General features: G+C 34.0%; 1 protein-coding gene across 1 annotated transcript in view; it reads left to right on the top strand.

Annotated features, from left to right (window-relative positions):
* Window positions 1–25,663, top strand: part of ETNK1 (ethanolamine kinase 1) — a 45,664-nt gene extending 20,001 nt beyond the window's left edge. The window contains exons 3-8 of the mRNA XM_081085163.1: window positions 1,046–1,186; window positions 5,070–5,212; window positions 14,838–14,921; window positions 17,180–17,340; window positions 23,289–23,362; window positions 23,695–25,663. Of these exons, the coding sequence (XP_080941289.1) occupies window positions 1,046–1,186; window positions 5,070–5,212; window positions 14,838–14,921; window positions 17,180–17,340; window positions 23,289–23,362; window positions 23,695–23,767 (676 nt within the window). The 3' untranslated portion in view covers window positions 23,768–25,663. The remainder of the gene's footprint in view (window positions 1–1,045; window positions 1,187–5,069; window positions 5,213–14,837; window positions 14,922–17,179; window positions 17,341–23,288; window positions 23,363–23,694) is intronic.
* Window positions 25,664–26,294: the final 631 nt, after the last annotated feature.

Here is a 26,294-nt window from a genome sequence, read left to right as displayed (position 1 = left end):
ACAGTGTTAGATTCCTGTGTGCCTTAGTTTGAGTGTTTCTCAACCATTTTTGCATACTGAAATCATCTGGGAAGCTTTTAAATATCCCAATGCCCAGACCAATTAAATCACAGTTTCGGGGTCGTGGGGGGGGGGGGGTAGTAACCAGGGCTCTGTATTTTTTTCTTTGAAGTTCCAAAGTTTGATTTCAGTACACAGCCAAGCTATAGAGCATTATATTAGTGCCCTTCAGACTTTACAGTGGATTAGGATTACTTAGAGATCTTGTTTAAAATGAAGAATATTGGGGGCCCCACCTTCAGAGATTGTGATTGAATAGATCTCAGGTGGGACCTCAGACATTTGTACATGGTGCTTTGTAGTACGTCATAGAACTAATTTGAGGAGCATTACATTAGATTGTTAGCATTTTGACAATATGTCAGTTTTAAGTTCTTTAATTTGTGGATTATTGTTAAGTCATTTTTTCGCCTGCTAGTCTATAGGCTGTTTGGTAACTAATTTTTGTTTGGTATGCTTATTCCTCCATCAGATTTGCTGTACTGGTTTCTACAGAGACAAACATAGCATGGGCACTAGATTATGCAAGTTGAAATTATTTTGAGGTTGCATCAAGACGATTGATTCTGACATCGTAAAATCCAAATATTTTTTCAGAGAATTTGTCTTTAACAACAGTTACAGAAATTAACTCATAGAACCCATTTATCTCCCTGGTTACCTTTTTACTTTAGTCCCTTTTTGCCCCTTAACCTCAAGGCTCAAGATTAAAGTGACTCAGTATAAATGTATGCATCTCTTGATTAATGTCTAATATGTGTCTTGATATAATTTATATTTGTGTATTGTTCTGCTGGTCCCAAACATTGTGTAATCAAAATAGGCCACCTACTTTCAGATACTCAACCCCTTTTGGGACACAGTATTTAATTGCCATATTAATTGTAATTTTCTTCCTTCTGATGCTTTAAGCATTTGTTTTCCTCTCCTTGTGAGAATTGACTTGCTTAACATTTTCTTTTTATGCTCTTTTGTTTTTAAACAGGCTAATTGCACGTCAGCTTGCTAAAATTCATGCTATTCATGCACACAATGGCTGGATTCCCAAATCTAATCTATGGCTGAAGATGAGGAAATACTTCTCTCTTATTCCCACAGGATTTGCAGATGAAGATCTTAATAAAAGGTAAAATTACTAAAATTACTTTTACATTTGAAATGATATTTCACATTGCTCTAAATACTAGTTCTCAAAGATAACTATAAGGTTTCTGTATATAAAATCTGGTTTGGTTTATCTCTGCATTGAAATAAAATAGTCATTGATTCATTTGACTTTCAGATGGCACTATAGGAATAAAGCCTCTCTCTTTTTCCCCCCAGATGACTAAAAAACCAAAAACAAAACCAAATCCTACAAAAGCAAGGGGATATGGGAGTGGGCAGAGACGAGGGGACAAAAAATAAATATAGAACAAGGGAAGAGAAGAAGGGAGAGAAAGAGAGAGATAGAAACATCAATGATAGAGTCATTAATTGGGTGCCTCCTGCATGTGTCCTGACCGGGAATCGAACTATGACTTCTCCTGGGTTATAAGTCGTCGCCCACTCACTTAGCCATGTGGGCCCCACTGAACATATTTTTTATAGTGTAATTAATATTAGTACAAAAATTAGGAATTTTATTTTGTTCTTTACATCTAAAATGTACATTAAAACTTCAGCTTTTGTATTTAGCAAGTCTTTGTTTTAAGAACAACAGACACATGTAGAACCTAAAAAATTTTTTTGCTTTTGTTTTTTAAATAATTTTTATTAGGGAAAAATAGTTGTATTTTTCTGTTGAGTATTATTATTTCAACATTTAATTTGAATCACTGTGTAGCTGTTTATTTTTTGTTTTTGTTTGTTGTTAAACCTCAGCGGTGGGGGGAGAGACACTATGATTGGTTGCCTCCCATATGCTTCCCGAGCAGAGCTGGGGATTAAACTTACAACCCAGGTATGTGCCCCTGACCAGGAATCAAACCCTCAACCCTTTGGTGCAAGGGCCAACACTCCTACCACTGAGCAGCACCAGCCAGGGTGGTGTAACTGTTTGTATCTGCAGGTATTTGGTCAAACTTTGAATTTGATAGGGATATTATTCTCCTTTAATTGGGATAGGCAAATGTCTAGTGTGCTGGGGAAGCAACAGCATAAAAACAGAAAATTCTTTTTGGAAATAGCTATTTTGTTGAAAGATTTTAGGGAAGGCTACTTAAAAATAATGAAGTAGATGGCAAAAGTGAATACTAGATTTCCTTGTGGGTTTTTTTTTTAAAGATGACGGCAGAGTTTGAGAGGCAGTATAGTATGGTTTTGGAGCACAAGACTTTGGAACTGTATTGCTTGGGGATGAAATATCAGTTTTGCCAATTAACATTTCTGCTTTTTAACCTTTGGCAGCAAGTTATCTTTTCTTCATTTGTAAAATGGAAAAAAACAAGAGTAGTACATTTAAAAACCTTTGAGGGTTTTTGTGAGAATTAATTGAGTTAGTATATACTAGTAGAAATTAGTTAGAACATTGCCTGGCCATTTAAGTGCTAAATAAATTTTAGCTAGTACTTTTAAAATTCAGAGCAGGTAGAATAGGTTTTGGGTCATATTTCCTAGACTCTTTTGAGGTATATTTTAAAATCTTGATGTGATACTTTGGAAAAGCTGGAGATGCCCAGAGATTAATAACAGGGTGAAAGCATCCTGTCCCAATAGAAAATATTCAACTAGAACATTAAAAGCAATTACCTTTTTGTTTGTACATGTTTGTAATTACCATGTTCATAATCCTTTGAATCCCGTTATTTCCACTTAACTCTGTACTTTTAAAATAGATTTTCGAACCAGTTATACCACTTTAAAGAACTATAAGGATTACTTTAAGAAACTGTGTAGAGTAGAATGCAGTAGTGGGAAAAATACAGGTAGCAACCACCTGAATTGGAAAATTCATTAAAGTAAATTCAGTGTACAGAATCTTTATTATATTGTAACCAGAGGCCTGGTGCACAAATTTGTGCACGGGTGGGTCCCTCAGCCTGGCTGGTGATTGGGACCAATAGGGGGGCCGCCCCCTCCCCCAATTGGGGCGATTGGGGGGGGGGGGAGCTGGCCAGGGAGAGGGACTGCTGGAGTTTGGCCCCAGCAGCAAGCTAATCAATGGCTGATTCCACGAGGAATCGGGCTCCCTCCTTTCTCCTGTATGGGTCCAGGGTGTTAGTGAACCAGATTTGGGGTTGTCAGGGCCCTAGCAGTAAGGTCTGAGTCAGTGTACATCATAGCTACTGCTGGTCATCCAGTCGTTCTGGTCATTCTTAACGGTCACTTAGGCATATACATACATACACACACACACACACACACACACACACACACACATATATATATATAGAGAGAGAGAGAGAGAGAGAGAGAAAGAGATAGAGATATGGAAAAGTAAGGGATAATTTGAGAGTCTAGAGCAGGGGTGGGCAACCCCTGGCACGCGTGCCAAACATGGCACGCCAGTAACTTTTGCTGGCACGCGAAACCCTCTCTTAAAATCTCCCATTTACAATTTTTTTCTTAATATCGACTTTTTTATTTTTCAGATAAATTCAGTTGTAGGTGCATCTTAGATAAATAATTTTACATAACAAGTTATCTTAAAGACGATAGACATGGATTGACGAGAGAGGGGAAGAGCAATTTCTATGCTTCTGCCTTAACTCTCCCTGCCTTCCTAGATCCGACCAGTGTTTTGGTTTCATCCACATACGCTTGTGAATCTTTGTTCTCAGTGATGAATTTTGTTAAGTCTTGTAATAGGAGTAGCTTGACAGTTGAAAGTAGTAGCTCGTGCATATCTCTGAAGGTCACGAAATATAAACCTGATGTAAAATCTGTCATCAGTGATGCAGCAGCAAAAGTCCCACTGATAATATCAAATGGAGTCATGAAGTTTTCTGTCGGACTATCAGTGTACATGTATACATTAAAAAAATAAATGTATTTTTCATCATCATATACTGTGTTTTTGTTGCTCGAATGAATTTTATTATTTCTTCAAGGTTCTTCACATACGTACACCTTAAGAGTTAACAAGTAGGCGTAACATGTTCTCAAAAAATTAGGGTTGGCACGCAGAAGAATTTTGAGTCAGAGATTTTGCTGGTTTTGGCATGCATTCAGAAAATGGTTGCCCACCCCTGGTCTAGAGAAAGAATGCAGAGAACTTGACTAAAAGTATAAAGGGAAGAAGAGAAAGAGTAAACTAACAGCAATTTTGTAAGCCTGATGGTGCTATTAAGGACTTTGTGGTAGCACCCTATTTTTGTCAAATTAACATAAGTATAGCATAATAAATGTACAGAAGAGTGTAGGGTAAAGAGCTATGATCTCTAGGCCATCTTGTCACACTACCTCTCACTCTTCCCAGTCTGACTACTATGAGCCAGTTTCTACAATGAATAATATGAGAACTCCATGGTGTGATTGCCACATGGTAATATAATGATTATAGATTATCATGGAATAATAGGAGTCCATTTATCAATGGTGGATAGTATAGATTGAGTTTGAAATGTGAATTTAATGGATTTATACTGCATTTACCCTTCCAAACTTGAAGTAGATGTTTAGTTCTTTAATGGACTGTCTTTGTAACTTTAAGTAATACACTTAAACATGTTTTTATTAAACTCTTTGTGTCCTGATTTTCCCTCTATAAAATGGAAGTAAATGTAAAACTTTTAGAAAACTGCTTAGTGTTAGCTATTAGCATATATATTTTTTCCTTCAATTTTGTAGTGATGTATTTTTTACTTTTCTGCCCTGCAATTTAACTCTTGCTCAGTTTCTTTTCATGTGTAAGTTCATTGTAAAGGTTTTTCTTTATTCCGGCCTTTGGAATAATTGGCTTGTTTTAATTCAGGAGTCTGTGCTATTGAACGGAAAAAACTTACTAAATTAATTATTAATCCTTAGTCCAACTTGAAAAAAATGTCATTAACTTAAGCAAAATATAACTCTTCTTTTAAAATTAAAAGGTTCCTAAGTGATATTCCAAGCTCTCAGATTCTTCAGGAAGAGATGAATTGGATGAAGAGGATTCTTTCCAACCTGGGCTCACCTGTTGTGCTTTGCCATAATGACCTACTATGTAAGAATATAATCTACAATGAGAAACAAGGTAGGTATTTGACCTTAGCTGTAAGTAGAGATGAATTCTTTGATGTTCTTTGTGGTCCTTTGATATTTGTCTTAAATTTAATTCAAATGCAAGGATTGAAAACATGCATGAAGTCTTTAAATATTTTCTTATAGGTTATAAAGTCATGGTAACTGTACTAATTAGGAATATATATATTCTCTGTATATTTGTATAAACTGTTTCCTAGAGTTGATTTAATAGAAACAGATTGGTTCCTGTTAAGCGAGTTTTAAATGAGACATGATAAAAATGACTTGTTTAATGACTTGTTTATAAAATCTAACTATAAAACATATTTGATAACTCATTATTCGAAAATACGCCTGCTTGTAATGGGGTTTATTGAAAAACCAACTGACACTATGCTGCTTTATAAATATAGAAATTTTCTCAGTGTTAGGAAGGACAACAGTATTAGAAACACATGTTTCCAGGTTTTCTGTTAACCTGTTTATTATGCTGATTTGTTAGGTAGTTTGATGCTAAGGAGAGGGCCACAGATGGAGGAAATATTTGTACCTACTAAAGTAATAATACGATCTGGCAAATAGTTTTAATATATTTTGAGGTAGACAGTGATACTTTCTGGTGAAATGTTTTCTTTGATCATATCTTTCTATATTCAAATTCTCTGTTTTATATTTCAGAAACACTTGGTTGTATTATTATTGGATAGAGTGGTTTGAGGTTTGGTTGCTAAACAGATGTCCTTCAGTACTAAACTGAAATATAAAAATACAATTTTGATTGAAAGATTAGTATGCAAAAAGCCTGTTTGAAACTGAAGCTATTGCATTTTATAGGAAATCAGTTTTGAAGATAATCATTATAGTTGGAAGATTGTTTTGAATCAAAAGTGTGTTGTTGTGAAGATACTAAAGCCAAAGAATTCTGATTAAATGGTCATAGTTATGTTACATTAATATTTGTGACCATTTTTAATAGATTGTAAGTTGAGACTATTCTAATAAGAGGTGGTGGATATTTGTAACTTGCTTTACTTGAAGAAAACCAAGTAAAGAACACTGTCAAGGGTGGTAGCCTGAAGCATCTATTTTCAAAAACATTTGAGTAACTTTTATATTTGCTATTTTAATGCAGTTTAGAGATTTCCTTATTTAAAAATACACTAAGCTAACATCTTTATTTTGAATATCTGGAATTTTTTGTATAGAATTATTTTTTTAAAACTTTAGGAGTAACCTAAAACATTAAGTACTTGACAGTGTCCTTTAGTTTATTATTGTCCATTTATTATATATTATTGCCATAGACTATATGTACTACATCATATACTAGTAACCAAATCTCAGTGCCATTTGTGAGACAAGTATTAGTTGTACATTAAAGGAATGTATTAGCTTTTAAGTTCAGTGTAAGACTGAATAACACATTATTTTATGTAATGGAATTTCAAGTGAGGGACTTCATCTTGCGCTTGAAGTGGACACTCAGCTTTATTTTTAACTGCAAGTTAATCAAAGAGAGTCTATTTCCTTTGGAATATAATTTTAACTTTCATACTTTTATGTTTCTTTTGCATATTCATTTCATAGAACAAATTTATTTATAAAACTAAAACAGAAGGGACCAAAAAAATCATATTACTTTGTCTTAGTTATTAAAAGTACATTTTTATGTTTTAATTTTACCAGTTGCCTATCTAAACTATTGATCAGTGATATGAAAAGTTCTCATATTTTGAAATAAATTTTTATGCTTCAGTTTGGCTTTAGGAATTCAAAATAGTCATTTGTTTATATTTATCAAGAATTACCTAAATCATACTTTTGTGTCTAATTTTTTTTTCTACACAAATTTCAACATTCAACAAATACTATTTTGATATATATTTTATAGTTTGTCCTTCTTCAGAAGTCTGTTATATACCATTTGTTTCTTGTCTTTGAGTTTGTTTGTGTGTTAGTTATGGAGATGTTTTGTTGTTTTTATTTACCAATGGTTTTATAGTGTTTGTTAGAAAGGCTAGTGTGAATTCCATGACATCCACTTAAAAAAAATCAATTCTTATGTTATTAGTTGATAAGCATTAAGAAAATGTGGTTGGAATCTTGTGACAAGACTTTTCTGTTATTATCTCATTTTGTTTCAAATTAGCTAATTTTTTGAAGTAACATTACTGTATGACATATTTGTCTTTATAAGGGGAAGATACCATGCCTCAGACTTTAAAAGAATGTAAATTCTATAAAATTTAGTAGCAAAAATAGACTGTAGCTTAGCATTAGTATTTACTTATGGCTGCAATCAGAAGAATGATAATTAAAGTGAGAAATATGTATCTCAAAGTTCTTTACCTTAACTCGTCACCTTGTACAGCATCTAAAAGCCAAGTGTTGAATCTTTTGGGGTTAAAATAAATTCTACATAGAATAAATTATTAAGCTGCATATTATGTTCAAAATAAGTTTATCACTTTTTGTAATTTGAGCTCAGGACCTCACGATTTTATACTCACCTATGAGCTATAAATATATAAAAATAATGAGATGAAAGCCAAGGAACTGGCCTTGACATCATCAAGCTTAGTATCTCTGTTGTATGTTTTAGATCCTTAATATCTCAGAAGTGCAAATTTTAGTTAAACTTCATGAATTTAAACTGGATTATCAATGTTTCCACATGTATTTTTCAATCATAATAACTTAGATTTTGTATATTGTAACTCAGTTTTAAAAATCTTTACGTTAACTCTTAAAAGCATATATATTAAAGCTTAGTTATAATCAGGAGAAGTTAGAACATAGACTTTTGGAATGGAGCACACCTTGGTTCACATTTCTTCTCAATCACATATGGAAGCAAGTGGTATTAGATAAGTCAGGGGTGAGAACCTTTTTTCTGCCAAGAGCCATATGGATATTTAGAGCATCATTTGCGGACCATACAAAATTATCACCTTAAAAATTAGCCTGCTATATTTGGTCAGACATTTAATTAACTTACGCCTAATGCCTTGACAGAGCCAGACCAAATGATTTTGCAGGCTTTATACGGCCCCCGGGCAGGACAATCCCCACCCCTGAGAAAAGTCATTTTACCTCTGTATTCAGTGTTTATATTTAGTTCTGTGCCAGAATCATCTAGGTTACTGGAAAAAAAAGTCCAAGACCAAATGAACAAAAATTTCTATAGATGAGCTTAAGAATCTGCATGTTTAGCAGAGAGTTCCAGGCAGTACCTATATTGCTGATAGTCTAGAACTTTAGTTTGCTTTATTTTCAACTTAGATGATATCTACTTCAGATGGTTTCTGATCATGCTTATCAAGTATATAGCACTGGAGTAGGTACTAGGCAGCTGTCAGTTACAGGTATTTTTACCATGAGAAGGGTTGGCAAACTTTTTCTGTTAGAGGTTTGAACAAGCATGTCAAACTCGCGGCCTGTGGGCTGCATGAGGCCCACAATGAATATTTTTGTGGCCCAGCCAAAATAATGGTATGTAAGAGTTTTAATAAAAAATTTCATAACTTAAATTTTTACAATATCCTGTTATACATAATTATTAATAATGAACTACAACGTTTGCTCATGACTGATTACTGTAGTCGTGTTTCATTCATTTTCCTTACACGTCTTAGGCGTAGGCGCACCATTTCTCTCCACTAATACTAGCAGCGAATATTTTAGCAGCTGATTTGCCACATCATTAGTCTTGTACTGATTTGTTTGGTGTGTGCAATAGGAAATATTTTGCTTTCGGAGAACAAGAAAAAATGGGTTTATTTGCGTTACGCTTATTTGTGCAGTTATTCAGTGTCTGGTAAGTTAATGTTTAAGAAAAAATTTTTATTAAAATGTTCTATTTTATGCTAATGATTACTCATTTATTTTAGCCCTTTGTATTCATCATGTGTCTAATCTAAATAAACCTACGTTTCTATGAAAATTGAAGCTTTTGTTTTTATGTGGCCCACATAAACTTAAACCTTGTTTATTTGCCCCTTGTTAGTCTTTGAGTTTGACATGCTTGGGCTAGATAGTACTTATTTTAGGCTCTGCATTCCATATTATAGTCTCTGTTACAACTGTGCAACTCTGTTGTAGTGCAAACATAGCCTTAGATAATACATAAATATGTCTGGCTGTATTCCAGTAAAATTTCATTTACAAAAGCAGGCAGTGGGCTGGCTGGATTTGGACTCAGCATACATAGTTTGCCAACACCTGCATTTTGTGTCTAGGATCCATTTTATAAAATGTATCCGACTGTGAAAAAGTTAAAATGGTTACTGTAAGTAAGAAGGTTAATTAGACTATAACTAGGAGAATTTTGGCCCCCTAGGTATGCGATGACAATGCAGTTTGTCTTTCAGTGCAACTTTTCTATGGTAACTGTAACTTGAGTGATTAATTTAAAGTTTAAGAATGTATGTATGTATGTGTGTATGTATGTATATACTATATAACTACATATTCACATATAGACACACATGAAGACTATGAGCACCCTGCAGTTTATAGGCATTTTCACCTGTGAATGTTATAGGAATGGTAGGCATTACAGGAAGAAATACTGCCACTGCCTCTTCTCACCATGTCAGTTGACAGGACTCAGGAATATGAGAGAAGAGTGAGCTTCCTTTCTGAAGTTGATGGTAGCTGTCAAGATTTTTGAAAAGTTAGTCCCAGAATTTAGGTGGTTTTTAAAAACAGCAGCCCATTTCTCGCCTTCAGTGACATGACTTCTTAAAAAGGTAAGAAAAGACTACTTAATGATACGATGATAGGATTGTTACATAATAAGGAAATCAAAAGCAGTGGTTCTTGCTCCTGAACTGTAAGATAAGACTTACCAGTCACTAGTCATCTTTTAAATTCATCAATGATTAATTTAAAAATAATTTATACTAAGTAGAACAAATAGTAATAATGCTTATTACCTCATTTTAAATCTAATATTTTAATTTCAAATAAACCTTTAGTTGCTGACATGTTAGAAATAATTGCTAAAGTTTTTTAGTTTGTTGTCTCATGTCTTAATGCTTTGTCATAGTGTTAACTGGAGGTGGTTTCATTTTCTCCCTCCCCATTTCTTCATAAAAGCTCATATAAAGATCTAATATATAACTTTAAGTTTCAGGAATGGCAATCATTGTTTATTTGCTATGTCTGCAAAATATAAGAAGCTGAGTTACAGCTATTTAAGGAAATACAAATGAATGGAAAGAAAAGATTTTTCTGGGAATTACAGTGTAAACCAGGGTTTTCTTTAGTTTTACACAATTTAAATAGAAAATGGGTGAGTCACTATTCTTCGTCACTTGATTGGCTCTAAATCCTATCCATTCTGTTATTCATGAAAAGGCATTATTGTGGTTGTTTTACTGACATTTTAATAACTTAGGAGAGAGGTAGTTTTTTATTTGGTTTTATTTTAAAATTTAAATAAATACAAATTTATTTTTGTATTTGGTAACCTATATTTTACAGGGTGGAATTTTTATGAAGGATAGTTAAACTTTGTTTTAACTTGTATTTCAGGTCATAATTGGCATAAAATAAAATATCCCTAAATCAGGTAATAAAAAACTTAAGTGGATTGTAAAAATAGCTACGTAAAATAGTAGTTTAATGTTTTCTGTACATACATTCAGTCCCATTGTATATTCAATCATATACTTGAATATGAATGTCAAAAATGCCACCCTTTGTTCTTTCATGCTTATTCTCCCCACACACATTTAAACGTGTGTTAGCATTGTGCTTCCAGCATTCTCTGAAAAACTTTCATTTATTCCACTAGCATTTTAATACTTCCTGTGTGCTAGGTATTGCTCTGTGGATTGTATGATGAAAGATGAGAGGGACTTACTGCCCTTTCAGGAAGCCATATGTCCTGTAGTGGAGGAGTTGGATTATGAAACAGATATTTACATTCAGAAGGATGAGTGCTATGATGAAGCTACTACTGAAAACCAGAGGGATAGTTTCCCAGAGCAGAGTATTTATTTTTTCTGTGTAAGAAAGAAAGCATGTTGCTAATATTAGTATACTCATAGTACATACATACTGTATGTATAAAACTACAGACGAAGTAGAGTAAGTTAGAAAGATTTTCAGGTTCTTATATTGGTTATTTTACTTTTTATCTTTCTTCTTAGCAACAGTAAAATAAAGGAGTCCAAATGAATGTCATGTGAATTATAGTCTTAGTTAATATATATATTTTTGGTTTTAAAGTACTTTAAAAATGGGCTTTTTTCAGCTATACTGAGATTTTAACACTTTGTTTAGGTAGTGAGTAGATTTATTACTGTGAAGATATACAAGAAATATAGTAATGAAAAATGTAGCTTTTAAAAATTGAATAAATTATTTTATTCAATAATCTTACGCTTTACTTATTATGCGCTAGTCAGTGTGGTAATTAATAAAGATAAATAATATATAGTCTTAGCCTTTAAAGCACTACTCCTTTACTTTTCAGAGGTCAAGGATCCCTTGAGAATTTGGAGACTTGAGAATCCCCTCAGAAAATGCATATACATATAAAATGTTGTATAAAAATTTAAGGAGTATTCTCATTATTTTCCATCCTTAAAATCCTATTAAAACTTTGTTTTAAAGAAATAAAAAGATAATCATGCCATATAAACTATTGATTGTTAATAGTGATGTCAACGTTCCTCTAAATAATTGGAAATTTTATAAGTCAGAAGTTAAATTTGTAGAAGAAAAAAGGTTTAGTATGCTTGCTGTTAGTAGAAAGCATTTTGTAGTAATTTGATTTTTCTGGCACCCAAAGTAAGGGAAGTAGGCGTCTTTAATTTTACTTTGTTGCAGAAGATTAAATTTAAGGTTGAGTTCCACTTTGTTTGCAATAGTTTGAAAAAGAATAGTTAATGCGGATTTAAAAATTTTTTCCTTTTAAGCTTTGTGTCTTGTAAAATGTGAGTTTGCCAAATTTTCTTCATCTGCTACAGATTAGGTATGCCATTGTTGCTGCCATGTGGCGGCGCACCCCGTGCTTCTTAAACGCACTGACTGGAGGTTTATCGCATCACTTGTTCACATGCACGGAGCCTGGTAACAGCCTCATCTGTATCTTCTTAGCTTCATTTTCTTATTTTTAAAATTTCATTATTTATAAACTGGACATAGCATATAAAAATAAAGGATAGTTTTAATGAATTAATGCTACTACAAAAAGTCATTGCTAAAACATTCATACTGAAACAGATTTTAACTGTTATTAAAATGATCTATGCTTTATTTAAGTTGTATTTATAAGCAGGCATGTTTTACCTGCCATTTTAACTTATTTGCCAAATTCTAAATATAATTTTGAAAGTTGAAATAGAAACTTGTTTATGTGGCAAGTAAACTTCAGGACTGGGCTGTGTATTTTTATTGGCATGTAACAGTTAATATGAGCTTTACAAGAATTTTATGTTTAAAGAGCTAAAACAATCAACAGCTGCAATGAAAACATTTTAATATTAAAACTGTCTTGTTAGTTTGATTGTGCAACTTGGTAAATCTTGAATTCTGATTTCATGTAGACCAAGTGAATAGGCATCTCCCAAATCATTGTGTTTTAGTCTCTTACCTATCTACAGTTTTGTAAAGAATTCATCTTAATTTTTTAAACTATCTTTTTTCCCCTCTTAAAAGTATGTTTATTGTAAAGAATTTAAAATATAAAGGAAAAAGGGTCATTTGTCACACTGGTAATAAAAGCAGTTGAAATATTTTATTTCCACTCATTTCCCCCCCCCCCCCCCATGTATTATTTTTATTTATTTTTTCCTCTTTAGGCATAATATTTTAATAAATTGGATTATTGGCATTTACTATTTTGTATCTTTTTCGTATAACATTTCTAATTCTCCTGGTCATTAAATCATCTTTGAAAATGAAAAAATTTTTTCATGGCTGCAAAGTGTTTTATCATGATAGTGATCTTCACTCTCATTCCCAAGGGTAACCAGAAAATAATTTAAATATATTTTATTAATTTTTTTTACAGAGAGGAAGGGAGAGGGATAGAGAGTTAAAAACATCGATGAGAGAGAGACATCGATCAGCTGACTCCTGCACACTCCCTACTGGGGATGTGCCCGCAACCAAGGTACATGCCCTTGACTGGAATCGAACCTGGGACTCTTGAGTCTGCAGGCTGACGCTCTATCCACTGAGCCAAACCGGTCAGGGCCAGAAAATAAAGTGACTGGTTGAAACACACTCTGTCTTCTCATTCTACACTTAGTAGAGTGATTTGGTTAACTTTAAGACTTTCCATGGGATTATTTTTTGTGAATTCAGGAATACAATATTTATGATGTTTGAATTGCAGTGATTTATTGTAGTTACCAACATTTTAAAATCTTATTTATTTTGTCAGTATGCATACAGATTTTGATAACTGAACTTTGATACTTAGATTCTCACTTTATTTTAGACTTGACTATTATTTATACAAGTTTATAATGATATATTAAATACAATTACATTAAAAATTTACTTTTATGTAAAATACTTCATTTGCTGTGACTTTTTTGTCATAAATTCTGTTTTTCTGAGTTGGAATATGATCAACATATATCCCAAATTAAACATACATATATGTATCAAGACATTATAGTTCAAAAGATCTTTTTTTTGGGAGGGAGGAAAGCCAGTGTGTATAAGACCAGGAGTTTGTTACCTTAGTATGATCTATCTTTAAAAGACGGGGTAACCAGGCATATGCTATTTATTTTCACAATTGCAGCTTATAAACTCTTCTTACAGTGTCTCTGTGTATGTGTTCATTTTAACTGTTGGCCCTTGTAAGCCTTTGAGTTTATGCTATCTGCTATAGATAGTGTGACCCATTTAGATTCATATTCTCTCTCTCACTCTCGGTCTCTCTTGCTCTCAGCATTTTCTCTTGTCTCTTAAAATCAGCAACATGAATCTGTTGAGTCCCAGATCTCCTATAGTGGTCAGTGTACCTTTGTTTTTTTAGAAAAGATAAAACAACCACTTTAATGCTGCTCAGGTATGTATTAGAAACTTTAGTTATATGGCATTCTAAGACAATCTTAAAACTTGATTGCAGCTAAATTCTTTAATTAGGGATATTGTTAAGTTGATCAGCAAGCATTAATAGCATAACTGCAGGATTCACAGAATTCAAGTGTTTCAAAGTTTATATTTGATTCCTATATGTAGGTTAGCTTGTTAGTTCACTTGTTAGAGTATCAGATATTTTAAAAATATTGCTTAGATAATAATTTCCAAAGATAGTTTTCATTTCTAATTAAACTTGAATTTTTAAGTAACTGATGCCCCCATGTGGTGAAAGACATTTTGCTTTTGTTTGAATTTGGAGAATGACTGTACAGTATTTTGACTTTTCTTAATTATAGTGAACATTAATGTTCATAAAGAAGCTGTTGACAAAGATACCTAATTGAATTTTGTAAAGCTCATTGCCATAAATTCACAGCCTTACCCTGTATTGTCTCAGAAGTGCATGTAACCAAGCACGTACAATGAGACAAAATATTGAAAGCTATTTAATTACAAATAGCTTAGGGTTTTTCTGATCTTATATGTGATTTCTTATGTCTTTGTTTTTGTGTCTCACATAGGTGATGTACAGTTCATTGATTATGAATATTCTGGATACAACTACCTGGCATATGATATTGGAAATCATTTCAATGAATTTGCAGGTAAAATCCAGGACTTAACTAGTGGAATAGCATAATGTAACTTTGATCTGACACTTCTAGAATTTTTTTTTCTTTAAAATAGATAAACTGGGAAGAGGAGCAAAATTCTATTAACATTTTTCTGATCTTTGTTTTTTTTTTTTTTTTAAATATATTTTATTGATTTTTTACAGAGAGGAAGGGAGAGAGATAGGGAGTTAGAAACATCGATGAGAGAGAAACATCGATCAGCTGCCTCCCGCACATCTCCTACTGGGGATGTCCCTGCAACCCAGGTACATGCCCTTGACCAGAATCGAACCTGGGACCTTTCAGTCCACAGACCGACACTCTATCCACTGAGCCAAACCGGTTTCGGCTGATCTTTGTTCTTTATTTGTTTTTATTTATTACTGGAGGATAGAGAAGACTTCATTAATGTCTCAAGGGAAATCTATAATAATAAAAGCACAATATGCTAATTAGATCAGACATCCTTCCAGACGTCCTTCTGGATGACCTTCTGGACTAAACCGGGGCTGTGAGGGAAGCCCGGGTCCCGGCTGCCAGAGGGAAGCGGTACCGGCAGCCGGGGAAAGGAAAGCCTACTCTTGCACAAATTTTGTGCATCAGGTCTCTAGTAAGAAATAATTATTGAGGCTTTTATTAGGACCTGACACAGTGCAAGGTGCTTTTACAAGTCTTATTTTACCTTATTTTTTTCCTCTACAACAATTTTTTAAGTTAGGTAATATTCCCAGTATACAGATGATGAAAATAACTCATCAAGGGCACAGTAAAATACAGAGACTATGATTTGAAACCAATTTTAAAAATAATTTAAAAGCCTTTGCTATTTCCATTGTGTAATTGGGCTTTTGAAATGTTGATTAATTAAAAAGCTTGAGGGGTTTTTATGTGTGTGTTTTTTTGTCTTTGACTATGAATAATTGAAAAGCTGGTCGTTTTTTGCCCCTGAAAGTTATTCCATTAGTACTGTCAAATATAAAAGGTTTAGGTTTTCTAATGTAAATGGAATTAATTTAAAATACATTTTATGACTATACTTAGAAACATGAAATGCTCTAGAACTAAGGAATAGGAAATTCCCCTAGATGGTTTACACCTAGTAGGAATTTTTCATTGCTGAATTTGTGTTTGTATACATTCATGCATTCATATATTTTTTTTTCATGCATTCATGTATTTTAATATACTTTAGGTTACCGGCTGGAAAAAAAGTTGAGGAAAAGTTTCAATTTACATGTATTCAATAATTTCCCTACACCATGCTTAGCATATGCATGTCATATCTCTACATATATACTGTACATATTTCCACATCTCTGTAGGAAGGGAAAGCACTGTTTATATAATGAATAATCATTGTGTTAGTATTAAGGATAGTCACTGCTTTGGATATGAAAGAGGAAACTTCACTGATCTTAGTATGATTTTGTGTAGAAAAGAAATTAAACTAACAGTTGAAAGGTAGCATAGAAAAAAAGGTAACACTTGAGAGTTAGGTAGCATTTGCATGTACAGATAGAAGAGAAAGGAGGGTACTATAGGAAGAAGGGAGAAAACTTCCAAGATGAGTGTACTTATTTTTATAGGATATGAAATTCATGCAGGAGAATAGGTTATAAGATCAGAGAAGTAAATTTGGACCAAATTACGAAGTACCTTGAATGTTAGGCAAAATAGTATGAACTTTATCTTCTGGGCTAGTTTTTGCAAACTGCAGATGATAAGATCAAATTTGTGGGGTAATTATTTTAAAGCAAGGACCAGAAAATAAGTAGTAGAAGATGTTGGAGTTGTAACGTATAGCTAGGGTAAATATGGTTTGTAAAACTTAATATCAGGTATGTGTATGAGGTTTCAATATAAAATGTCTTTCTTACCCTGTGAGCAATAGTCAAGAAAGATTTTGAGCCACAGTTTTAGGAAATGCTGTAGATATTAATGTGCACAAGAATCTTCTGGGCTGCTTAGTACAAATATTCGGTGCTTTTGATGCAGGTAGTTCAAGCTTCACACTGAGGAAAAATTGAAGCAATGTGAATTGATTATGGTGGTCAACTGTATTGTGCATTCTAACTTAAATATACATTATGATTGTTTGCTTTATTTTAATACATGCTAATTAAATCTAGTATTTCAGCCAGATGTTTTATTTTTCCTATGAAAATTATGTAGATAGTAAGAATATTTAAAAGTATACATAAAAGAATGTGTTTTTAAAATTTTCATTGCACTTTTTTTTTTCACTTTAGGTGTGAGTGATGTAGATTATAGTCTCTACCCAGGTAGAGAACTACAGAACCAGTGGCTGCGTTCTTACCTTGAAGCCTACAAAGAATATAAGGGCTTTGGGACTGAAGTTACTGAAAAGGAAGTAGAAAAACTCTTCATTCAAGTCAATCAGTTTGCTTTGGTAAGTTTAAATTTTAACAAGATTCTTTATACGATTTAACAACTGTTTAAATTTTCATCTTATAAAACAGTTTTCTGTTTTGAATTTTGTTCAAAATAATGACAAAATGTGATTCTTTACAATTTTTTCCACAATAATATTTTTGAGGACAAAGATTTTGTTTTATTCACAACTATATTTCCAACCCCTAGAACAATAGTGCCTGGCTATTTGATAAGTGCCCAGTAATTATTTGTTTAATGAATGGATTCCAGTTAGAGTTAGGATTATTTGTGAATCAGTGTTTGTATATTAAATTAGAGGCCCAGTGCATGAAATTTGTGCACAGGAGGGGTGGGGGAAATCCCTCACCCCAGACTGCATCCTCTTGCAACCTGGGACCCCTCTGGGCAGTCGGACATCTCTCTTGCAATCCGGGACTGCTGTCTCCTAACTGCTCGCCTGCCTGATTACCACTAACTGCTCGCCTGCCTGCCTGCCTGCCTGATCGCCCCTAACTGCCTCGGCCCCTTCTGCTGGAGCTTCGTCTGGAAGGTTGTTTGCTGTCTGGTCTAATTAGCATATTATGCTTTTATTATTATAGATGTCTTCTTTTTTCTTTATGTTATGAAAAGCCTTACCCGCCAGCTCATTGGGCTCCAGCTTGCTGTCCACATTGATCCCTCACAGCACAAAATAGTGTGCGAAGCGGCAGGCGGCCAGGGAGGAGCCCGAGCCCGGGCTGGGTGCTGTGCATCATGCTCATCTGGCCCACTGCGCCTGCCACCACCGCTGGGCACACAGGGGGAGTGTCCGTGGGAGAGGCTCGCGCTGCTGTAGCTGCTCTCACCAGCTGTGAGCCCAGTGTCTGGCACCCACCTGTCAGCTAAGCAGCACTCCCGCTGTGGGAACACACTGACCACCAGGGGGCAGCTCCTGCGTTGAGCGTCTGCCACCTGGTGGTCAGTGTGCATCATAGCTACAGTCCGGTCGTCCATTCACTTAGGCTTTTATATATATAGATTAATGATATGGTATAATGAATTGCAACAATATATTTTAAATAAAGATTTTTATCAGCAACGCACTTTTTAAAAATTACATTTATTGGAATGACACTGGTTAATAATACATTTTTATGATACAGGATCTGTATTTTGTACCACCCAAAGTCAAATAATCTTCCATCCCCATATATTTCACTCCCTTTACCCTCACCTCCAACCCCCTTCCCTTTAGTAACCACCATACTATTGTCCATGAGATTCTTGTTTATTCATTTGTTGTTTTTGGTTTTATACCCTCCATATGAGTGAGCTCATATTATTTTAAATCTTTTCTCTGATTTACTTTGCTTAGCATGATTTTCTCAAGGTTCATCCATGTTGGTGCAAATGGCAATATTTCATTTTTTTATGGCTGAGTAGTATTCCATAGGGTATATGTACCACTGTTATTTTAAATTGATTTTTAGAGAGAGAGAGAGGAAGGGAGAGAGAGAAATATCCATGTGTACCTAAGTATTGATTGGCTGCCTCCTGGCAGGAATTGAGCCCGCAACCCCAGCATGTCCCCTAACTGGGAATTGAACCTGCATCCTTTTGGTGTATGGGACAACGCCCAATCAACTGAGCCACACTGGCCAGGGCTGTATCACTTTTTTTTTTAATTTTTAATTTTGTTTTATTGTTTAAAGTATTACAAAAAGTATTACATATGTCCCTACCCCCCCCCCCCCCCCCCCCCGACATTCCCCTGGCCACCCCTACCTCCTAGTGTCTTATGTCCATTGGTTATGCTTATATGCATGCATATAAGTCCTTCAGTTGATCTCTTACTGCCCCCTCTCCCCCCCCCCCGCCCCCAAACCCTCCCCAGCCTTCCCACTGTACTTTGACAGTCTGTTCGATGCTGCTCTGCCTCTGTATCTATTTTTGCTCATCAGTTTATAATGGTCTTTATTATCCATAAATGAGTGAGATCATGTGGTATTTTTCTTTCATTGACTGGCTTATTTCACTTAGCATAATGCTCTCCAGTTCCATCCATGCTGTTGCAAATGGTAAAAATTCCTTCTTTTTTTACAGCAGCATAGTATTCCATTGTGTAGATGTACCACAGTTTTCTAATCCACTCATCTACTGATGGGCACTTAGGCTGTTTCCAGATCTTCGCTATGGTAAATTGTGCTGCTATGAACATAGAGATCCATATATCCTTTCTGATTGGTGTTTCTGGTTTCTTGGGATATATTCCTAGAAGTGGGATCACTGGGTCAAATGGGAGTTCCATTTTTAACTTTTTGAGAAAACTCCATACTGTCTTCCATAGTGGCTGCACCAGTCTGCATTCCCACCAGCAGTGCACAAGTGTTCCTTTTTCTCCATGTCCTCTCCAACACTTGTCGTTTGTTGATTTGTTGATGATAGCCAGTCTGACAGGTGTGAGATGGTACCTCATTGTTGTTTTGATTTGCATCTCTCGGATGATTAGTGACTTTGAGCATGTTTTCATATGTCTCTTGGCTTTCTGAATGTCCTCTTTTGAAAAGTGTCTGTTTTGGTCCTTTGCCCATTTTTTGATTGGATTGTTTATCTTTTTCCAGGATGTTTTTAATTTCTTCTTTGATCTCATTGGTAACCCAATCAATATTTAATAACATGTTATTCAGCTTCCAAGTGTTTGAGTGTTTTGGATTGTCTTATTTTTTTTATTTTTTAATATATTTTATTGATTTTTTACAGAGAGGAAGGGAGAGAGATAGAGAGTTAGAAACATCGATGAGAGAGAAACATCGATCAGCTGCCTCCTGCGCATCTCCTACTGGGGATGTGCCCGCAACCCAGGTACATGCCCTTGACCGGAATCGAACCCGGGACCTTTCAGTCCGCAGGCCAACGCTCTATCCACTGAGCCAAACCGGTTCCGGCTGGATTGTCTTTATTGTTGTTTATTTCTAATATTATGCCATTGTGGTCTGAGAACATGCTTGGTATGATTTCAATCTTCTTGAATTTGGGGAGACTTTGCTTGTGACCCAATGTGTGGTCTATTTTTGAAAATGTCCCATGTGCACTTGAGAAGAACGTATATTCTGCGGCTTTGGGGTGAAATGTTCTGAAGATGTCAGTTAAGTCCATCTGATCTAGTGAGTCATTTAGGATTGATGTTTCTTTGCTGACTTTTTGTCTAGAGGATTTATCCAGTGATGTCAGTGGTGTATTAAAGTCCCCTATTATGATTGTATTGTTGTCGATCTCTTCCTTGATATCTTCCAGGAGGTTTTTTATGTATTTGGGTGCTCCTACATTGGGTGCATATATGTTTATCAGGGTTATATCCTCTTGTTGTATCGATCCCTTTAGTACTATGAAGTGGCCTTCCTTATCTCTTGTTATGGCCTTCACTTTGAGGTCTATTTTGTCCGATATAAGTATTGCTACCTATCACTTTTCTTTCATCTTTCGAAAGACACTTTGGTTGTTTCCATGTCTTGGCTACCATGTATAATGCTGCAGTGAACATAGGGGTGCCTATATTTTTGCCAATAAATGTTTTCAAGATTTTTCAGGTAGATATTCAGAAGAAGGGTTGCTGGGTCATAATGGTAACTATGTTCTTAATTTTTTGAGGAACTTTCTTACTGTTTTCCATGGTGGTTTTACCAGTTTACATTCCCACCATCAGTGAATGAGGGTTCCTTTTTCTCCGCACCTTTCCAACACTTGGTATTACTTGTCTTATTGATAATAGCCATTCTAACAGTGTGAGGTGTCACCTCATTGTAGTTTTGATTTTTATTTCCCTAACAACTAATGAAGTTAAGCATGTTTTCATAAATGTTTTGGCCACTTGTATGTCTTCTTTAACGAAGTGTCTGTTCCTGTCCTCTGCCCATTTTTTAAATGGATTGTTTGTTTGTGTGCTGTTGAGCTGTATGAATTCTTTATATATTTTGGATATTAGCACCTTGTTGGAGCTGTTGTTTCCAAATATCTTCTCCCATTTGGTTGGTTGCCTTTTTGTTTTGTTGGCTATTTCTCTTGCTGTGCAGAAGCTTTTTAGTTTTTTTTCTTTATATTTTATTGATTTTTTACAGAGAGAAAGGGAGAGGGATAGAGAATTAGAAACATCGATGGGAGAGAAACATTGATCAGCTGTCTCCTGCACACCTCCTACTGGGGGTGTGCCCATAACCAAGTTACATGCCCTTGACCAGAATCGAACCTTTCGAACCTTTCAGTCTGCAGGCCGACGCTCTATCCACTGAGCCAACCCAGTTAGGGCGCTTTTTAGTTTTATATAGTCCCATTCATTTATTTTTGCCTTTACTTCTCTTGCCTTTTGGGTAAAATTTATAAAATTTCCTCTAAAACTAAGATCATAAGTTTAATACCTATCTTTTCTTCTATGTAGTTTATTGTTTTGGGTCTTATATTTAGGTTTTGATCCATTTTGAGTTAATGTTTGTGTATGGGACAAACTGTAGTCTAGTTTCATTCTGTTGTGTGTGGCTTTCCAGTTTTCTTAGCACAATTTGTTGAAGAAGCCTTTTCCGTCCATTTTATGCTTGTGGCTCCTTTAAACTACAAAACATTATTTTAAAAGGTTGAAAAAACACACAGTGAAATAGATATTTTTGTTTATGGATTGGAAGAATCAACAGTATGTCCTAAAGCAATACACAGATTCAATGCAAGCCCTATCAAAATGCCAATGAAATTTTTTAAAGAAATAGAATAAAAAATTATCAGATTTATATGGAACTACAAAAGACCTCAAATAGCCAAAACAATCCTGCGAAGAAAGAATGATCCCTAGGTATCACATTCCCTAACTTCAAATTTTACTACAAAGCGATAATAATCAAAACAATGTGGTATTGGCATAAAAACAGACACAAGGACCTATGGAACAGAATTAAGAGTCCAGAAATAAACCTACATGTATTTGGGTAAATATAACAACGGACTTTTTAAAAGCGATCTTTTTAGGGTAAAAGTTTTTAAAATAATACTTCTAGTTAGAGTATTTTTTGGAAGTTGTATTGGTGTTATCAGAATCTTCAAATACCATGTTTAACTCACAATGATCATAAAGGGTGCATACAATGATTTTATAGCTCCTAATTACACAGCTATTTGTTTCTCCTAAGACCCATTTTTCTCTAACATAAATAACGTATTTTATGTTGTGGTTGGTATGCAGAATTGTTGGATCAATACAAATTGTTTCCAGATGTTTGTCACCCCCTAGAACATTCTTCACATTAAATTTTTTTTTGGTTTGAGATTTGGATTTTTTATTTTGTTTATATTTTTATGTCAAGTAACCAAGTCCTTTGATAATGTTTTTTATATGAGAGGTTGTTATCAATATCATTAAAAACTCTTTGCCAAAAAAAAAGCTTGAATAAAAACGCCACTTAACCAACACCTATTAGTGCTGAAGCTGAACTTTGCCTACATAAAACAGATTATAGAAGTTGGTTTACAGTTTTTAAATGACAGTAGTTTATTATAGTCTCTTTTGGTGTAGACAAAAGTGATTTATAGCTACCTAGATAACTGAACACTTAATTATTACCTTATTTTAGATATTTTATATAAAAAGCATCAATAAAGTATTTTTTATGGAATTGATGAAAAAGGGAAAAATCAACAATATGATATTTGCTTTACAAAGAAATGAATTGTTGCCTGGCCTGTGTAACTCCATGGTTGAGTGTCAACTCATGCACCAAGAGGTCAATGGTTCGATTCCAGGTCAGGGCACATGCCCAGGTTGCGGGCTTGATCCCTGGTAGCAGGTATGCAGGAGGCAGTCGGTTGATGTTGATGTTTCTCTTTCATCAATGTTTCTATCTCCCCTCTCCCCTCTCTCCCTTCTGCTCTCTCTAAAAATACAAAAAAAAATCAAAAAGAGAAATGAATTATTATAATTCTTGTTTTTTCTGCCTTTCTTTTTAGGCTTCTCATTTCTTTTGGGGATTGTGGGCTTTGATTCAAGCCAAATACTCCACTATTGAGTTTGATTTCCTTGGGTAAGTTTTTTACTGTATGCATTATATTTGTCTCTATTTTCTTTTGAATTAACATTGAAAACTCATAGGGGACATTGTAGTTATTATTTTCAATCAAATGTTATAAAGGACACATACATTTAATACATGGTTTGAGAGGAAATCTGGTTTAATCTGTTAAATGCACTTAATATTAGAAAGCTGTCCAGTAGGTGGTGCAATAAACTAAAAATATGTTTTTTGAAAAAAAATCGTAAAACTTAAAAAAAAATTTAGTTGAGGGGTAAGTGGAAATAAAGGGAGGATTAAGTTTTCAGCTTTGACTAATTTTGTTATTCTTTTTTTCTCACTAGGTATGCAATTGTTCGTTTTAACCAGTACTTTAAAATGAAGCCTGAAGTGACTGCATTAAAAATACCTGAGTAAAGATGTAATTATTCTCAAGTAGCTGAACAATGCTTGTGAATCTTTTCTTGAAAAATTCCGAAAAGCCAATTATTAAGATTCTATTATTTAATTTGGTTATCTTGCTTTACAAATTATGCCTCTATCAACCAATTTGTTTTTTAAATAGACTGAATGATGTAAAAAAATATACCTACTGCTGTCAGTATGCAGATTAGAAATTTGTTAAATCTACAAATAGGTATAAAGATGTCAGTTTAGTCTTTTTGATAATTTAATCTGCTATATGTGAATTATTTATTATAAATGTAACATGATTCTGTGACTGCTTTCATCTATTTCATCTGTTAAGTGTAAGCAATGAAAATGTTCCAGAGGAAAACATTTTTTTTTTTTTACTTTAATAAGATTAATTTTAGTTAAAAGTTCTAGGTGTTCATTGAAACTTTTTTATCTTGATGCACTGTAAGTAAAATGGATCATTTACTCTTGAAATGCCAGACACTGGTATAGATAGGATGTTCTTTGAAAAATACCTATTTAGGAGTGTGAGACACATTCACTATCTATGGTAGTGGTACATCTTTTTGAACTGAATATTGGAAACTATTTCTTTGGGGGGAATTTACCTTAAAATTTAATTCTCCTCTCCCTACAGAGTCTGGCAGTATAAATATTTACTGTATAATCCTAGAACAGATAGGATGATTTTGTGTCACCAAAATCTGCATTTAATAATATTCTCATATACTAAATGTGGTCATTTAAGTTGCTAGTTTGCTTTTAAGATTTTAGTGTATCAAGTTTTTTCTAACCAAATGTTTTGTTTTACATATTGAGATGTTCTATGTCTTTGTTATTAAATAATAGCTAGTAGAACAATTGCTAATATTGGAAACAAAGATAGAATGTTTATCATACGTGGGAACAAGAAAATGTCATTTAGATTAATTCTGTTTTACCCCCGTCGATTCATTTTTTACATTTTGGTTTCATGTTTTAGTTTGGCTCCATATCTTTGGAATGATAGCAAATGATTGCTTGATACATGTAGGTTCAGAGAAGTTGAGGTGTTAAAAGAATTAAATAAGGAACATTTAAGGCATTGATCTTGTACACTTAAAATATGATATATCAAAATGTGAATTAAGCAGAAATACTCCTTGTAGGAAGGATTCTGTTTTTATTTCTCTTGATTTTGTTTGTATATTTTTTTATTTTGTTTTGGAGTGAGGATGGTAATAATTATATGGAAGGGAGTTAGATCTTTGGGATAAGTAAGTTTCATGTTTTGAAGACTGCCGTGTGGAGTTGAGTAGTCATGGTTGTCTTTACTTAGAAAATTAGTCTGACAAGCTTTTCACTTTGGTCACATAAGTGCCCATGTACAAAGTTGGCTTAATGGATCTGCATATTCAGAATATGCAACTACAAATTATCCTCTGAGAAATCTTCTGGAGAGTCTGATATATTATTCCAAATGACTTCTATTCTCAGATAAGTGCTTTAAAATACTTGGGTTATCTCAAGATGTTTAAAGGTAATTAAGTAGAAACACTTAAAGGCCATTTTAAATGGTAAATTCTAGTTACATAAATAGAATATAAAAATCTGTTTATATCTATAACAGTGTTAGACCAAGATTTATTTCCTACCTCCCCAATGTTAAATATGTTCACTTCTGTTTTTATAACCACATTGTTGTAGAATCAATAGAATTTTACTTAATTGACTGAATGGAACCAATTAAACAACAAATACCTTTTTATATAATGTTAGAGTGTACTTGAAAAATTGTTTTTGGTGGGATTTTCATCTGTGGTTGGAATATTATTTTCAACAATGAAGAATATGTAAAACTCTTGATTTTTTTGCTTTATGACTTCTTAAAGTGCAACAGTATATATTTGCAACGGAGGAGAGAAGATCATTTTTCTACCTTATTCCGTATTCTTCAAACTGTTTTGAATAGAGATTCACTGAGTTATTGCTGATAAACTGTGCATACTAGCTGTGACACTATAATAAACATTTCAGAAAGAATCATATAGAAGTGAATGTAAAGGGTAATAAAGGCTCTCACTCTAGTCCTAGGAGTATCCGGTGGACCTTGGGAACATAATCAGATAGTTAAAGTGTTTCCCTCACTCATTGGTTAGATTTTGGATGTTGTGATGCTCCCAGTTCTGTACAGATCTTTTTTGGATCATGCTGCAGGCTATTAATAGGGTTCAAAATTGCTTTCCTTTTTGTTGACCATTTAAGAGATTCAAAAGGAAAGACATCTCTTAAAATGTGTCCTGTGGCTTCTTGAGATGTCTGTTGCCTTTTTATGTTAAGCTAAGGAACTTGAATGCCTTACCTTATAACTCAACTTGTAAGCTCATTTTGTAAATACGAAAATGGTTATTAGAAAAGTGGCATTCATGTATACTCATTATTAGTCAATAGACCATAGTGGCCTGGATGCTTTAACAAGCAGAATTCCACAATTTTTTTCCTCTTTGTTCTCTACATACTTGTTAGAGTTTACCTGACCAGTAATATT

This window comes from Myotis nattereri (genome assembly GCF_964212035.1).
Source record: "Myotis nattereri genome assembly, chromosome: 2".
In the NCBI taxonomy this organism is placed as follows: domain Eukaryota; kingdom Metazoa; phylum Chordata; class Mammalia; order Chiroptera; family Vespertilionidae; genus Myotis; species Myotis nattereri.
The sequence above is the reverse complement of the archived record's forward strand: the minus strand, read 5'-3'. Positions and strand labels throughout refer to the sequence as shown.